Consider the following 16,109-nt stretch of genomic DNA (forward strand, 5'->3'; position numbering starts at 1 on the left):
GCAGGGCTGGCAGAACTCCATCCGCCACAACCTGTCGCTCAACGAGTGCTTCGTCAAGGTGCCGCGCGACGACAAGAAGCCGGGCAAGGGCAGCTACTGGACGCTGGACCCGGACTCCTACAACATGTTCGAGAACGGCAGCTTCCTGCGGCGGCGGCGGCGCTTCAAGAAGAAGGACGCGGCCAAGGACAAGGAGGACAAGGACCGGCTGCACCCGGCCCCCTCAGCGCCGCCGCCCGGCCGCCCGCCACGCGTCGACAGCTGCCCAGCAGGAAGCCTCGGTAGCAAGTCATCGTCCGCCCGGCCAGGGCTGCAGGCCCGGGTCCTGCCTCCGCTCCCCGCCGCCAGGAGTGCGAGCCGCCCGCGACGCCCCAGCCTGTAACTTAGCGCCGGGCGGGCAGAGGTTAAGTGCACCGCGGTGCGTGGCTCGCGCCGCGAGGGGGACGTGCCCAGACGTTGACGGGGGCGGGGAAGGCGGAGCGGCGGGGAGGCGGGAGAGCCCTGGCTGGGGGAAGGCGGGCGCCGCCAGCCTGGAGGCCCCGGTGATGAGTTTCGTTTGTTTGTGCCTCCGTTCCCAAGCACGCCTGCGCGGTGGCCAGCTCGCCGCAGCAGGGGCCGAACCCCGGCTCCGCCCACAGCCTGACGTACGCGCTCCGCCCGCCCCCAGGCCAACTCTGCCAGCCAATCAGAGACCCCTGCGATTTCGGGACCCAAGGAGCGTCGGGGATTGGCTGCCGCCGAGGGAAGTGCTGGAATTCTATTTGGCATTCCAGCTGCCAGAGGAATCCAGCTGGAACCGGTCTGAGCTCGCGCTGGGGCTGCTGGTGGGGCTTTGAGTGCCTGGCGGGAAGGTCGGTGCTGTGCACCTGTGCGGTGGGGTTCTGGGCTTTTCTCCCTACAGCACAGAAATCTAGACCACGTAACACTAGACCACATTTCACACATAAAACTAGACCCTTTTATTGATAGTGATAGAAAATTGGATCCTTTGTTGGTTCATCCATTGACTGGTAAACCCATGGCTGGGCGAGGGGTGTAAAAGAGACCAGCTCAGGAGCAGTGTGCACAGGAAGACGAGGGATCTTTTTTATCAGAAACTCTCAAGAACTTGCAAGGTGGAGAGAGAGCGAGCTGCACATCAAATGCCGGCGCCATCTAAAGTTGATGTGGGACTACACGGGTCCTTACCCTGCCTGCCCATCACCAAGGCTGTTGGTCCAGAAGGAGAAACCTGGTAACCTTTGATCAAGTCACAGGATACTGGTAAAAGTATGGTCAATGACCTATTAAAAGTAGACAGCCGTCAGAATCCACTGTTTGTTCTTGCCAAGTGGGGGTGTTTCTAGATCGGCAGAAAAAGTATATAGAACAGAGTAGATGAAGAGCTAAGACTATAAATTGGACTTTATCCAATAGGTAGTAGTTAACCTTTGAAGGCTTTTAGCTGGAAACAAATGAGTCGAGAAAGCAGTGTTTGATGACTATTGATTTGTCTTTGGAGTGCTGAGCAGATGGGAGCGCAGAGGGGGAAGGGAGTCTTGAGGGCTGGTAGGAAAGACACCCATGACCTGGGCTGGAGCCAGGGGCATGGAATGGAAGAAAACACTGTAATGAATCAAACGGTAATCATATCCTAGTGTTTATCCTTCCTGTCCCTCTGATCCATTTGCTTTGGCACCCTTTTTTGCTTCTTTGTAGTTCCAGCACTATCAGTAACTAGCTTTGGACTTTGGGCAGGTTACTTCATCTTTCTGGGCCTCAAATTCCTCATCTATAAAAGAAGGAAGCTGAACCAAAGTGATACCAAGGTTCCACTTAGCCCAGATTGATTCTGAATCAGTTACTCTGGCCTTTCAACCAGCCACCATCACTGACATTCATTTATGGGTTCAATAAATATTTGTTGAGTCCCTACTATGTCCCAGGTGGTATATTAGACTAGTAAATACACAAGAGATTCGGATAGAGGTCTACTGTTAGTAGGTCATTGACCCCCTTCTGACTGGGACCTTTGCCAACACAGTGGCTACTGATAGTGATTTGTAGTGAAAACTTATGCATACCTCTTAATTTATTTGGAAGGTGAGTTACTCATTTATAACTAGAATACCCTCAAGGTCCTTCTAGTTTTGTTATTCTAATACTTTATAATTCATTAAGTATTAAGTGAAAAGAGAGAAGTCAGTGATACTGAGGCTTGAAGAGTGGATGAAAAAGAGAATGTCTATTGATCCACTGACTGAAAAAAAAGGTAAATTGATAAAACCTGGTTTGAATCAAACCCTGACTTCAGTTGTGCATATGTGATACTGACTTCTTCCCATTTGCATCTCTCCCAGTGTACTAAGCTTCAAACTCAGTCCATTGACATCTTTTCAGTTGGAATATCCTCCTCATCCCTTTGTTATTTTTGGATCCCAACCCCTTCTAACTCCTGGAAAATATTGCTCCCTTTAATATATATTTGATTCAACCTCTGTACTGGATTTTATTCTTCATGCTCAAATCTATGATATCTTTACTTTAAAAAAAAAAGTTATAAGCCCTAGCTTTTTATGTATTACCTATCTTCTCTTGACAGCTAAGAGTATATAGAATGAGTTCATCGTTGTCATGTCAATCTGCCTTCTATTCCTCAACCTGTTGGAATCTAATTTCTTCCCACTACTTCACTAATTATTGTTATTTCCAAGATTACCAAGAGATCTGACTGTAAATTCAAATGATATTTTTCATCCCTAAGATGACTTGATATTTCTGCAGTATTTGAAATGTTTTTCATTTCCTCTTGACACATTTTACTCTGACTCCCAACAATCCAGGACTTAATCGTGTTCCTATCTCTCAGTGACCTTCTGGATCCTTCCTAAACTCATCTTTGTAGATCATCTTTCAAGCCTATTTGGCCCTCCCTCCTTAGTCCTCCCCCCCCCTGCAGTTTTCTGCAAGAGTTTATCCACTGCTGTGTAAGAAAAGAGTTTGGGCTTTAGATTTAAAATGACCTTGGTTCAAATCCCAGCTTCTCCATTTATTACCTTTGTGAGCTTTGGACTAGGCATTTAACCTTTCTCAACCTTCTTCTTCATTTATAAAATATAATAGTTATCTTGTAAAATAATAAACATATGTACACGTGTCTAGCCTAGCCTTATGCTTGTTACAAAGTATATCTACTGGCAAATATTACCCCTTTTCCCTGACTTTAACTATTACTAGTCTCTTTAGTCCAGACTGTCTCCTGAACAACAAATCCTTATTTGTGACATTTTATTGGATAATACCTGAGTCTCTCTTACACATACAAGACATGTCAATGGAGGTTATTTTATATTCGAGTAGGCTTCAGACCACCTGTTAAGTACTGGTGATGAAATGATAAATATGTAGAGAAGTACAAGAAAAATCACAGGTCAAGAAGGAATTTAAATTATATTAAAATGTTTGAGGCAGGAATTGGAAAATATTGTTTCTCCACCCTAGCATGAGGGCAAGAATGAACAAGTCAAGGATAAAGATCTCTCTGTTCATTAATTTAACCACTTAGTGACTCACAGTGCCCCCATATCAGCTAAAATCTTATAAGAGACTCAGTTCTTCAGTATCCTTTTCAAATGTTTCTGCTTAATATTATCTTCTGATGAACATTTTCCACTGAGTGTATTCTGCATCAGAGTTAATCTTGGGTTTTTTGTGTTTTTTTAAAAAAAAAAAACAAACCTAACTAAGCTTCTCTGTTCCTCCATTCTTTTGGTTCTTCCTTTCACATTCCAACTCACTTTTTCTTTTTTCCTTCTGTCTTTCCCTTCTTCCTTCTGTCCTCTTTCACATTAGCTCCTCTCTGCATTTCCTGAATTGTTGCTTAATTTAGTATTAAATATATTTTATTACATTTCTTCTATAGTCAGCAGAAGAATGAATGGGCGCCTCTTAGTAGCTACTAAGTTACAGTTACTCATTATAGGGAAAGAGCAAAACTTTGAACAATTAACATAATGATTAAATTATAATCTGAAAGAGCTAATTCAGCTTTTATACACAAAACTAAACTTTTAGGGATGAGCTCAGATCTGGCAACAAGTACAAATACATAGCTTGCTTATTACTATAAAAGGTACAATAATAATGTAACTTAAAAATGCATATTCACATGTATATATCCAAATGAATATTGTTCTTCAAAGTAGCATTTTGTGAAGTTATCCCATTATTCCAGATATGTTGTTCAAACATTTTCAGAAATCATTTTGAAACTGTGGTTCCTATCTCATTGTTACAGACAGTGTGTTTATGTTCCCCACCAAATTCATATGCTAAACCCCCTAACTCCACCCACCCATATGGTGGTATTTTGAGATGATAGGTTAGGAGGTAGCTAGGGTTAGATGAGGTTAGGAGGGGACAGGTCCTGGTCTAAAAGCATTAGTGCATTAGAAGAGGAGACAGAGGAACTTCTCTCTCCCCTTGCTCCCACTAACTTAGAGGTCATGAGAGGGTACAGCCCAGAAGAGACCACAAAATAAAACATCACCGGCAGCACTTTAGATTTGGAGTTCCCGGCCCTCCATATGAGAATAAATTTCTGTTGTTTAATTCACCTAGTCTGTCATGTCTGGTTACGGCAGTCGTACTAGGCACCTCTGGTAGGGAAGCTGTTTAGGGACCACAGTCAAAATTAAAGATGAAATATGTCTGTAAGTGCTGAGACTAATTTTTTTTGTGTTACCCATGAAGTATCTCTAAAACAAATCTCAAAAGAGGAGCATCAAAACTCTGTTGCTTTATTGTTGATATTAGTTTAACATCACTGATGAAAAAATTTCACTTGGCTGTATCTGTTTGTTTTAAAATAGGTTTCCACATAGTCACGCCTACTAGAATAAATATTAATGACCATTTAATTCCATAAGCAAGGCAAAGAACAAGTTAGCATGTTTTATTTTTTGTGTACTCACTATTTTAATACATAGGTGCTGTATTTTGTTTATTTTTTCAGCAACTTTCGGGTGCTGACCAAAAGTTGCAATGGATACAAGTTAAGAACAAGTACTCTCTTTAAAGGAATGCATTTACATGAATACAGAATATTAAAGTATTAGGAAATCCAAAACTAAATGAAAATATACATTTTTAAGAAGAGAAACATGGTTTAATGAAATGTGGTCATGCAGTTATAGCCACTTTTCAAAGAAATAACTCTGGAAATTTTGTAAAATATTTGTTTATAGCCAGGCAACATGTGATCGAAAAAATAGGCATTTTAGATGTTAAAATCTAACAATTTATAATTTTAATTGTTGTATCCATCAATGTGATGAATAGTCCAAATTGGTTATCAAAGCTTCTTCTAAATTAACTTCATCAAAAATGGTAAATTTTAAACTTTCAAAATTCATGTATTTTTTAAATGTACATTTTCTTCACAATAATCAAAATGTATGACCTCAAAATTATGAGACTACATAAGAGAAAACTTTACATAAGAGAAAACTTTTAATTGCAACAAGTTATATTTCTTGAGCTTTTCTATAAAAACACTTCAAGGAGTGAATAGGATCTTCTTATTTACCTAGGTTGGTTGTATTTTCAGTAAGGTGGTCAATCTTTTTGTTGATGCTGTCATTTTATCAGTAGGTGTGCTCAAGAACAGGCAACGGATTGTCTGTGAGTCCATCTAGAAGGATCTGTGATATAAATTTAAAATATGGTATTAAACAATATTACATTTACTCTTGTACATGTAATAAAACTGCACATGAATGCTCATGAATATGCTGACTGGGGAGGAAATGAAGTACATGGACTCTATAGTTTATAAATAACATCGGGAAATGTTACCAATTTTAAAAATGACATTTTCAGGGAATTAAACCCTTCCTTAATTCATTAACAACCAAGCTTTAAAAATTAGACTTTTTATTTTATTGCTTCCTGAATATTTTAGTATATTATGCAATACCTCCTAGAAAAGGTAAGTGAAAAGGCTGGGGTGGGGAGGGGAGGTTTGGGGGGAAGCAGGCAAGAGGAATGACAGGAGATAGGGAATATATGTGACTGGCATTTACTTTATATTATTTCCATTGTTTATCATTTTGCATTAAGATAATTACATATTACCATGTCCTAAAATATCATACACACACACACACACACACATATCATTTGTTTGTTAATTGTGTCCTCTAATTCTTATTTGTAGTTTACCTTTTTAATGAGTACCAATTCATTTTCTGATAGTCTCCACTTTATTGTTGTCCATATAAACATAGAAATATAAAAAATAATTGTACTTGCACATATCATACATCTCAAAGAACAACAAACCACTTGTTTAATCAAAAGAAAAAGCAAGTTCATTGAATGTTCTGACTTCATTGCATCAAACAGTTTACAAATCTGATCTGTATGCTCTGTGCTTTTTCCTCTTAATTACATTTTTAGTATTAGGGTGAGGAAAATACTTCACATTCTGTACATGTTCTTTTCTAGATAAATTACATATGACTAAAGTAGATTTAATATCTATGAAAGGATTAAAAGTTGGGAAAATGCTTACTAACACAGAGTAAGTATATATTACTCAATTTGCTATAGGACAGAAATCAAGACTAAGTGAAGCTATTTCTGAGAATACTTGGATGATTATTAGAATAGCTACATCTGTAGTAACAAAGCTTGACTGTTTATTTCCTTGACAGTGTTTTTCTCCAGTCATTATGATGAACGTTAGTTTTAAATCCGCACATCAGAACAAGCCCTGAAACTTTAAACTCTGTCAACTGCTCCTTAACCATTCAAATATGTTCCACTTCAAGTTTGTTCACTTCACAAATCCGGACACAATAAACAAAATGGTACTTTTTGTTCCAGACAAACAAGGTTCTTGAAAATGAAGCAATAAAACTCCAAAAAAGGGAATAAACAATTTCTAGTGTTTCAAGATAGATATAACTGGTTTCTCTATTACATGTATTTATAATTCTTCCATTAGAGTCAGTGATGGGAAAATGACAAGTTAAAAGAGAAATAAATGGTAAGTTTCAGGGTAGCCATGTGATACTCTGCATTGTAAACAGAAGCTTCCATGAAATTCGGTACACTTGAATACAGGTAACACAATAAAGCTGACTTTTGGTAAAATACCATTGAAAGCCATATATTTGAGGCTGATTTTTCAGCTGAGTCATGAGAGCCAAACAACAAGCCAACACCACTACCCACCATAAACAGATCACTTCACTTTTAAAAATCTATTTCAGGGCTCTCCCTGGTGGTGCAGTGGGTCAGGATGCAGCACTGCAAGCTAACCCCAGCAACTTCAGTGTGAATTTAATCCCCAGCCCTGGAGGAGACCCACATGGCACAGCAGACCTCTCCTGTCTTTCCCACTGTTCCCTAGGCAATGTACTTCCGCTATCTGCCTGTTCTGCTCCCCACTCTGTCTCTAGTGAATCCCCTCACTGCTTCTGGTCTGTACCCCAGCTCTGTATGCATAAATAAATAATTTTTATATCTATTTCATATAATAGGATTGTGTATTAGATTTATTTCTTAAACCTCTGACCAAATTTTTTTTTTAAATTACTTACCTGATCTGTTTTTAGTGACTTGGACAAAATCATCCTCATCCTCATCACAGCTATCACAGTTTAATTGCTGGAGGACTGTTTCTGCCTGACTTTCAACATGACCTCCATCTTTCTGTTTGTCAAAGCTTCTCAGTGCAACGAGGCGATGGTGTATGGCTGCATACAAATACCTTGTGTCTTTGGCACTGGCCTGATTAGAAAAAATTGTTAAGAAGAACTTTATAATAACCCTATTTTACAGACTTGTAATATCACATAAATCTAGAATGTAGATAACCCTAAAAACTGAAGGATACAGTCAATGGACCTCAAAGGAAATAAAATTCTAAAGTGAATAATTTTATGAGGGCCTCATTTGTGCATTTTACACTGAAAAAATGAAATTTGGTGATTTAAAATCTGGATTTGGATTGAAGTATAGACTCAACCTTCCTCCACTATTTTGTGCTGTACAAAATTAGAGGATTGGGGTAGGGAAAACTTCTGTTTCTTTTAAAGAAAAGTAAGGCTCTGCCAGCTCTGTCTTTTTCCTTCTGACTTCCTTCATTTAACATATTCCCCTCCAATTCCCATCTGCATGTTTTTAAGTTTTTGTAGGAAAAACTAATTACAAATAAAACATTTTTTGTTTCTTAGATTGTGTTAGATATTACAGAATAGCTGCTTAGTAAATGTTGATTCTTGAAAAATTTTATATTTTGTGCAAAGGTTTATTTATTGAATCAATGAGAGTATTTAATTAAAATATAAATGCTATTGTGATATCTTAGCTTTCTAACATTAAATTTTAAATGCGCCCTTCACAAGTCACTGTATTTCCTTTTGCCTAATTCATTCTATTGTTTACATTCAAGAAATTCAGAACATGAAGTTAAACATAAAGTCATAATACTAGATTTTTGAATAACAAATTCATAAAGTATAATAAAAATTATAATTCCTAAGAATTACTAAGTAAATGCTGGTGTGAATGAAAATTCTGTCCTCTGAAGTGAGATTTACCAAGACGAGTCAAAATCCTTTCCCAGGAAAATCAACATGTATGTACACAAAGAATCTTTTCCTCTTCCTTGCAGAATTTATTTTTTAAGATTTATTTATTTATGCTTACAAAACTGGGGTACAGGCCAGAGTGTGGTGGGTGAGAAGATTCACCAGAGATATACTGAGGAGCGGAACAGGCAGATTGACAAAGTACACTGCTGAAGGGAGCAGTGGGTGGGTCAGGAGAGGTCTGCATGCCATGTGGGTCACCTCCCTGGCAGGGGATCGAACTCATGCTGCAGTGGCTGCAGAAAGCTTCATAATGTGGTGCTTTAACCAATTGCACCACCAGGGAGAGCCCTCCTTGAAGAATTTATAATGAAGAATAGCAAATTGCCTATGTGTCTAACAAAGTTGGATTAATGGAATAAATTATGGTCCATAATAAAATAGAATCATTTTCACCTATTAAAAGAATTTTTGAAGAGTAAATTATTATTTAATGATATGCAAACACTTTCTCTTTGATAGGCAAAAAGGAGGTTACATGTGTGTATTTCAAAACGAAGTATCAGTTCTTTTATCTTATCAGCTTTATAAAGTCTATTGTTATCTTCCTTTGACAGGTGAGTAAAATGAGGTTAAGGCAGATTAAATAACTTGCCTGTCATTCAGTATATACAGTATGTATAGGATATATATAGGATTGTACATATGATTGTTAAGGGGAAAGGATGTTCTAAAGGAAATCTGCAGAGTTTTGTGAACTCCACTCCCTACTCCAGTGATTGGAAACTACAACTCCCAGCAATACCACGGAGAGAACTGCAAGGACCCAAGGGCAGAGCTAAGCAGGCATTCTGGGACTTTGGGGATAAAAAGGGGGCCATTTTTCAACAGCTCTCTTTCAGGCAAGGGCTCTCTCTCCCGGGTAATGGCTCTCTTGGGCTTGTGTGACTGGGGGTTATTAGTTTGTTACTGAGTTGCAAGTCAGCCAAGCTGGTAAGATATTCTAGTTTCCTTGTATCTCTCTCTCTTTCCCTAGGTTGTTACTTTTCCTCTCCCCTTTTGTAAATAAACCCATTATTGACCCTTTTGTGTGTGTCTGCAGTACAACTGAATTTTAAGTGCATGGGTGAGGACCCACAGACAGGCAGCCCAGTAACATGACATGGGTTGCCCTGTAACATGACGACGCACATACACACTAAAATATAAAACTAGTACAGACCACCTCTGCAGGTGGAATTTTGGGTGGTTTTTATTAGATTTTGTTTGCATACTCTAAAAAATACCCTATAATTTTAAGAAGTCATCATGGATCAGTTATTGGGAAGCAGAACCTGAGCCTGGTAAACAGTCTCAGGCTCAGTCTCATTGTCTGCTTTGCCCACAGAAATCTGAGTGAGGAGGAGGGTTCCAGACTGGCAGGGTATCAAGAATTATCTCACTACATAGTAAACAGGGTTTGGGCATCATCTCATTCGATGTACTTAATATTCAGGATCACTTTCACCTAACAGAATATTAACTGGTAGTTAATAAAAACTTTGGCTTTTCATCACTGGGCACTTGCCAATTTTTTTCCCCCTTACTTTATAGGATTTCATTTACTTGTATGGCCTTCTTTTGCCAGAATCATTTGGGTACTTGGCTTTCTCCTGTCTGTGGGTCTCAGCCCTTAGGGGAAATCCAGGACTTACTCTTAAGGCATTATTCTTGCCAGCTTTTTTTCTTGTGCATGGATCTTGTATTTGAGGTCAAGGATTGCTGTTGCCGGGAACAGCTAAGGCCGTGCTCCTGTTCTGTTACCTTGGAGATTGACTCATGTCCAGAATTGGAATTTACTGTTGGAAGGGTTATTTTAACTTGCTAGCCCTGTATTTTTCCATTTTTCACTGGTTCCTTTCCAGTGATCTGAAAGCCTGTTCAATTTCAGCATTCAGGATAAGCATCAGTTTGTGTATTCTGTAGGTCTCCTAGGAGCCAATTCTGACAATAGACTCTAAAGCAATTTAGTAAGATTATTGACATAATTTCAATAGCAAAGAAAAATGTAGAGGTATGAAGTTATCTATGAAGGCAACATCTTGGGAAGAGAGTCCCAATGATTACTACAGGTTTTGGTGGAAAGTTCTAAATTTCATTCAAAATTTAGGGTTTGTTTTAGACTATAAACAATCATAGTGAATGGCTGATATTTTACCAGTGGTTCAGGATATTACAATGAAATGGGGGGAAAAAAAGCCCAACTAATTAACTACTGCAGAGATTGATAAATACATTAAGGTCACCCTCTGCTACTGAAATGTATCACTTACCTGGATTAAAAACACTTTGATGATACAATCTTCTAAGTCAGTAGCTGTTATTCGTAAATTTTTATGGTTTGCTCTTTGAATCTCCATTTGGGCCCAGAGCTTGCTATTTAGAATCAGCCTCAGGCTGCCTTGATTGCGCATAACTAAAACAGGAGGGTCAAGACATCAGACAGAACAGCATTCCTCAGCCTTCCCTTTTTGTCAGACTGCATTTTCACTATTAACTTATCATTTGACCACATTAAAATTTGGTTTTCAAATTGGGCTTTATTATCCTAGAGGACATTTTTGGCTTACATGCCAGAGTGAATTTTATGCTATAATATCTTAAAGGTTAAAATTTTCAAATATGAAGAATATTGACCCAATAAAGTTTTACAATGTAAAATACTGAAATAAAAACCACAAGCATTCAAACAATGAACTTAAATAAGCCAGGGTGTAACTATTGAAGATAATCATATTAACCTATTAAGAATACTGAAGAAATATATTTATCAATGAGGAAAGGTGCTCAATGAAAAGAAACTATATATATATAATATATACACATATATATGTGTGTATATGTATATATATCTATATGTGTGTGTGTGTGTATGTATATACAGATATTCTATGGAAAAGAAACAAAAATCAGCTTATAAAGCAATGTAAATACTACAAACCACAAATTTTACTATAAAGGTATACATTTATATCTTCAGAGAAAGTGCAGAAAATACTTTCTGTTAACAAAGTCTATCGCAGGCAGATAAGCTCATGAGTGAGTTCAATTTTTTTGTTGTTGTTCATCCATATATTTCTCTTTTACAGTAAGCATATATTATCTATATAATAAAAAGAAAGTTGTGAGTATTGGGAGTGGGGCAGGAGATGGAAGGAGAGGAATTAAGTCAGTAGAAAACAACAATTTCCAAGCCCATGTCTTAGGACTAAGAGCACTTGATTGGTTTATTTAGAAACCTGTTTGTCAGTTGCAGAACTGAAAACACTGTTCCTATTCTCTTAGTTTGAATTCTATTCCTGACCTGTTTCTTGAGCTTGATACCTAAAATTCTACAAACACTCATATACCTGGGTCCAACTTTCTACCTGTGATCTCCACCAAGCTTTGAGTGCCTAGTATTGATCCATCCTTCTTTCTCAGCTCTCTGCCTGTGCTCACTTCCAGTGTGGGCCTCTGAACAATGCCCTGTGTGTCTCTTTGGACATCTAAACCTTCCTGGGCCTCTCAGTTTCACTGACTCCAGGTTTCTAACCATCACTTTGCAGGCAGGAATTAATAATTTCACATCTTTTTCTCCTTGAAAATTGAACTTTCACCCCAACCCACACACCATGTTTAGGAAGCCAAGGATAATTGTGAAGCAAATATTATCTTTTAGAAAAAACTATTTTCACTTCAAAAATATTTTGCATTATATACTTTTAAATAATAGGAATCCTGATTCATAATTCTTTACATAACAATAAGAGCACTGTTTAGGAATGTGCTGGGCTCTGCATTATCACATCATTTATGTACTCACTCAGTAAGTCATGGAATACTCTTGATCCATTTAAACTAACATCTGGGACAGAGATTAAGTAACTTGTTCAAAGTCACCAGTTAAGGATGGAGCCATAACTGTGTAGTCTGACAGCAGAGGCTGCTATAAACAAGAAGCTCCTACAGTAAGTACTTCAGAACAATATTGTGTTCAGTAGTCTGTTTTATAGATTTCATCGCACATCTCCAGAAGATGATAGGATCTATATTGGAAACGTTGACCTGAGCAATAATGGTTTCCTTTACAAAACAGTCACTTACTTAGTCTTGACTGGAATGTCCCACAGTCACTGCTTGCTGTGTCGTTCAGCCTCAAAGCTCCTCTGCCTCTTTCAATCCAAGACTGTGTTGATTTGTTGAATATAAAAAGCTTGCAGTTGATCTAAACGACAGTTTTTAAAATGTCAAGTAGATCATCAAATTTCTTTCAAAGAAATTCTTTCCAATACTCTTAACACTTTTGTCTGATTTACTAGAATAACCTTTGTTTGTGATTTAGAAACCAAATTATACCATTTATTTAACTTTTAAAAACAAAAATCTTGAATAATTTGATCATAAAAAAGGAAAAGATATACACTGTAAAAAGTGGCCCCCTCAGACCCTCACTGGTGATGCAAAGGGTTAGAACGCAGCACTGCAAGCTGGCTGCAGCCTCTTCAGTGTGAGCTCAATCCCCTGCCCCGGATCTGACCTACATGGCACAGCAGACCTCTCCTGACCAGGCCGCTGCGCCCCTCAGCAGTGTACTTCATTGATCTGCCTGTTCTGCTCCCCACTCTGTCTCTGGTGAAGCCTCTCATGGCCCCTGCACCTCTGGCTTGTACCCCAGTTCTGTATGAATAAATATTTAAATAATCTTAAAAAAAAAGTGCCCCCCCTCCCCCTTTACTAATTTTTGCCAAATGCAGCTGCTGTTAATGTTTTATCATTCCAGGGAGTTTGGTATGTATATGCATGTCAATATATGTGGTCCCCTGTTTTATATAATCAGTAGAATATCATAATACTTTCTGTAGCTTGCCTTTTTATCTAACCATATATCTGTATGGGTAAACTTTTAAATTAAACTTAATATTGTTTGAGTTATTTATTTGAAAAAGAGGGAATCATAAAAGAGTTATATTTAAACTTCCAAAAGATTTGGCTGAAAACTAGGATAAGATTCCACAGAGTATCCTATTATAATTTAATGCTCACTAGTGGTTCTGAAATATTACTGTGTATAAGAATCACCTAAAAGATGTTAAAAGTATAGTACACCAGACCTTCACCCCTAATAATTACAATAAATCTAGAGCTAATCTGATCTAAGAGTCACATGTAATTTTGAGACAAAGTATGGAGGGAAAAGAAGAATGGAGAGTTTGGGGGGAAGCAACTGCAGAAAGGCAAAGGGAAATCCATGCCTTTGTTGGAAATAATTAAGCTGTAATTACTTTTCATATGTCAGGTTGAACGCTATCCCAGTCAACATTTAAATCATAGGCAGGATGCTATAAATCTGTGAAGTTTAACAAGTTTTGCAAGGAGAACAACATTCTTTTTATTATCTTGAACTGAAATCAATTCATCTTACCAGGGTTTAAAAATCTTCAGTGCACACAGAATTTCAAAACTCATGTAACACTAAGTAAAAAGTAGGCATGCAAGGTATAAAATAAAGGTGTGAAATTTTTGTCTGTTTAAGTTAGAGTCCATGAATCAAATAGAAAACCCAGAAATAAACCCACAGATTTACAGACAACTAATCTTGGACAAAGGAGCAAAGAATATGCAATGGAACAAAGAAAGTTTGTTCAACAAATGGTGCTGGAAAAACTGGGCTGCTACATGCAAAAGAATGAAGCTAGACTACTGTGTCACACCACACACAAAAACCAACTAAAAATGGATTAAAGAACTAGACATAAGACTTGAAACAATAAGATATATAGAAGAAAATATAGATGAAACAATACATAACATACACCTTAGTAGCATCTTCAAAGACACATCACTAAAGCAAAAATAGTGAAGAAAAAGATAAACAGCTGGGATTACAACAAATTAAAGAGCTTCTGTACAGCAAAAGAGACATTAACCAAAACAAAGAGACACCCTATTAATTGGGTGAAATTTCTTTCACACAATACAAATGATAAGAGACTGATCACAAAGATCTACAAAGAGCTCATGGAACTCAACAAAACGAAGTAAACAACCCAGTCAAAAATGGGTAGAAGAGCTAAAAAGACATTTCTCCAAATAGGAAATGCAAATGGCCAACAGGCATTTGTAAAAACAACATCACTTGTAATCGGGGGAAATGCAAATCAAAACCTCAATGAGATACTACCATCTTACACTAGTGAGAATGGTATATATTTAAAAAAAAAAAAAAACTAGCAACAACAAATGTTGAAGAAGATGTGGAGAAAAAGGAACTCTCCTACACCGCTGGTGGGAATGAAAACTGTTCCACCCAGTAGGGAAACCTGTGTGGAGGTTCCTCAAACTTCTAAAAAGGAACTTCTATGTGATCCAGCAATTCTACTCCTAGTGATCTGTCCAAAGGATATAAAAACATTAATTCAAAAGGACAGCTACAACTCTGTTTGCTGCAGCACTATTTACAATAGGTAAGATATGGAAATAACCCAAATACCCAAAAATAGATGGCTGGGTCAAGAAGATGTGGTATATGTATACAATGGAATATTACTCAGCAATCAAAAAAGATAAACTCATGCCATTCACAGAAACATGGGATAGAGCTGGAAAAGGTCATGATCAATGAAATGTCAGAAAGAAAGAGAAAAATACTGGATGGTTTCACTTATAGTAGGAATGTAGGGGATCCAAATAAGGGATTGGGGAGGGAAGGTAATTATAATAAAGTAAAAACCAAATCAATAGGCAACTATGAACCAGAGATACTCTGCAGTGGGGAGGGGGGAGTAGGATCAAAATAGGGGTGGGAAGAGCACAAGGGACCATGGTGATGGTGCACAGGTGAACTGGTAGTGGGGATTTCATGGGAGTTACGCCCAAGATGATAAAGCCTGGATAAAAATGAAGAATGATGTAAAAATTACATAAAATAATGAAAATAAATATTAAAAAAGAGATCCCATGGCTGTCTTCTTTTATGGGACTAATGTGAGTGGTGCAAAACCAACAGCCCACTTTTTGCAAATTATCCATACATGTGTAAGGACACCACAGAACACTGAATTAATCTTTGGAAATTTCTAATATTTTTATTGAAGCCTATTAGCTTTCATGAAAACTAAACTCCTGTATTTATTTTAGAGATGTCCCAGATGATGGTACTTTACACTAGGTGTGTGCTACCTGGGAGAGTGACACAGGAGACACTCACCTGTAGCACATTATGTTCTGCCTCCTCCCCTGTTATAGCCTCAATTTTCTCCAGCAAGTATTTTGATGATGGTTTAGAAGAGAAAGCAGCAGCCGATTCAATCAGGGTTATATTTTTAATAGAATCTGTTCCTAAGAGAAAATAAGAGGAAAAACAGATAAAAAGCCACATTTCTCTGCCAGGAAAGTTCTTTTTTTGCCCCTACTATATATGTTTCCTTAGCATTTGATAACAGTGTTGCTCCTGAAATAAAATATTTAAATTCAAATAAGTCTCTTTACTGATTCCCTGTATCATTAGTC

The 16,109-nt window shown here is 37.9% G+C and overlaps 2 protein-coding genes across 5 annotated transcripts in view; both read right to left on the bottom strand.

The window, feature by feature from the left end:
* The window catches only part of NADK2 (NAD kinase 2, mitochondrial), a 32,712-nt gene extending 32,363 nt beyond the window's left edge, over window positions 1-349 (bottom strand). The window contains 1 exon segment of the mRNA XM_012721712.1: window positions 150-349. Coding sequence (XP_012577166.1) covers window positions 150-293 — 144 coding nt within the window. The 5' untranslated portion in view covers window positions 294-349.
* Window positions 350-4,770: 4,421 nt separating this feature from the next.
* Window positions 4,771-16,109, bottom strand: part of RANBP3L (RAN binding protein 3-like) — a 45,334-nt gene continuing 33,995 nt past the window's right edge. For 2 of the 4 annotated variants that reach the window (XM_004678414.2, XM_012721716.1), the window contains exons 11-15: window positions 15,808-15,938; window positions 12,705-12,825; window positions 10,892-11,034; window positions 7,587-7,776; window positions 4,771-5,681 (exon numbers count right to left, since the gene is read on the bottom strand). In XM_004678414.2, coding sequence (XP_004678471.1) covers window positions 5,638-5,681; window positions 7,587-7,776; window positions 10,892-11,034; window positions 12,705-12,825; window positions 15,808-15,938 — 629 coding nt within the window. In that variant the 3' untranslated portion in view covers window positions 4,771-5,637. The remainder of the gene's footprint in view (window positions 5,682-7,586; window positions 7,777-10,891; window positions 11,035-12,704; window positions 12,826-15,807; window positions 15,939-16,109) is intronic. The other 2 variants (XM_012721717.1, XM_012721718.1) reach the window with 2 other exon arrangements.

This window comes from Condylura cristata, unplaced genomic scaffold (genome assembly GCF_000260355.1).
Source record: "Condylura cristata isolate star-nosed mole 26May11 unplaced genomic scaffold, ConCri1.0 scaffold00007, whole genome shotgun sequence".
NCBI lineage: Eukaryota > Metazoa > Chordata > Mammalia > Eulipotyphla > Talpidae > Condylura > Condylura cristata.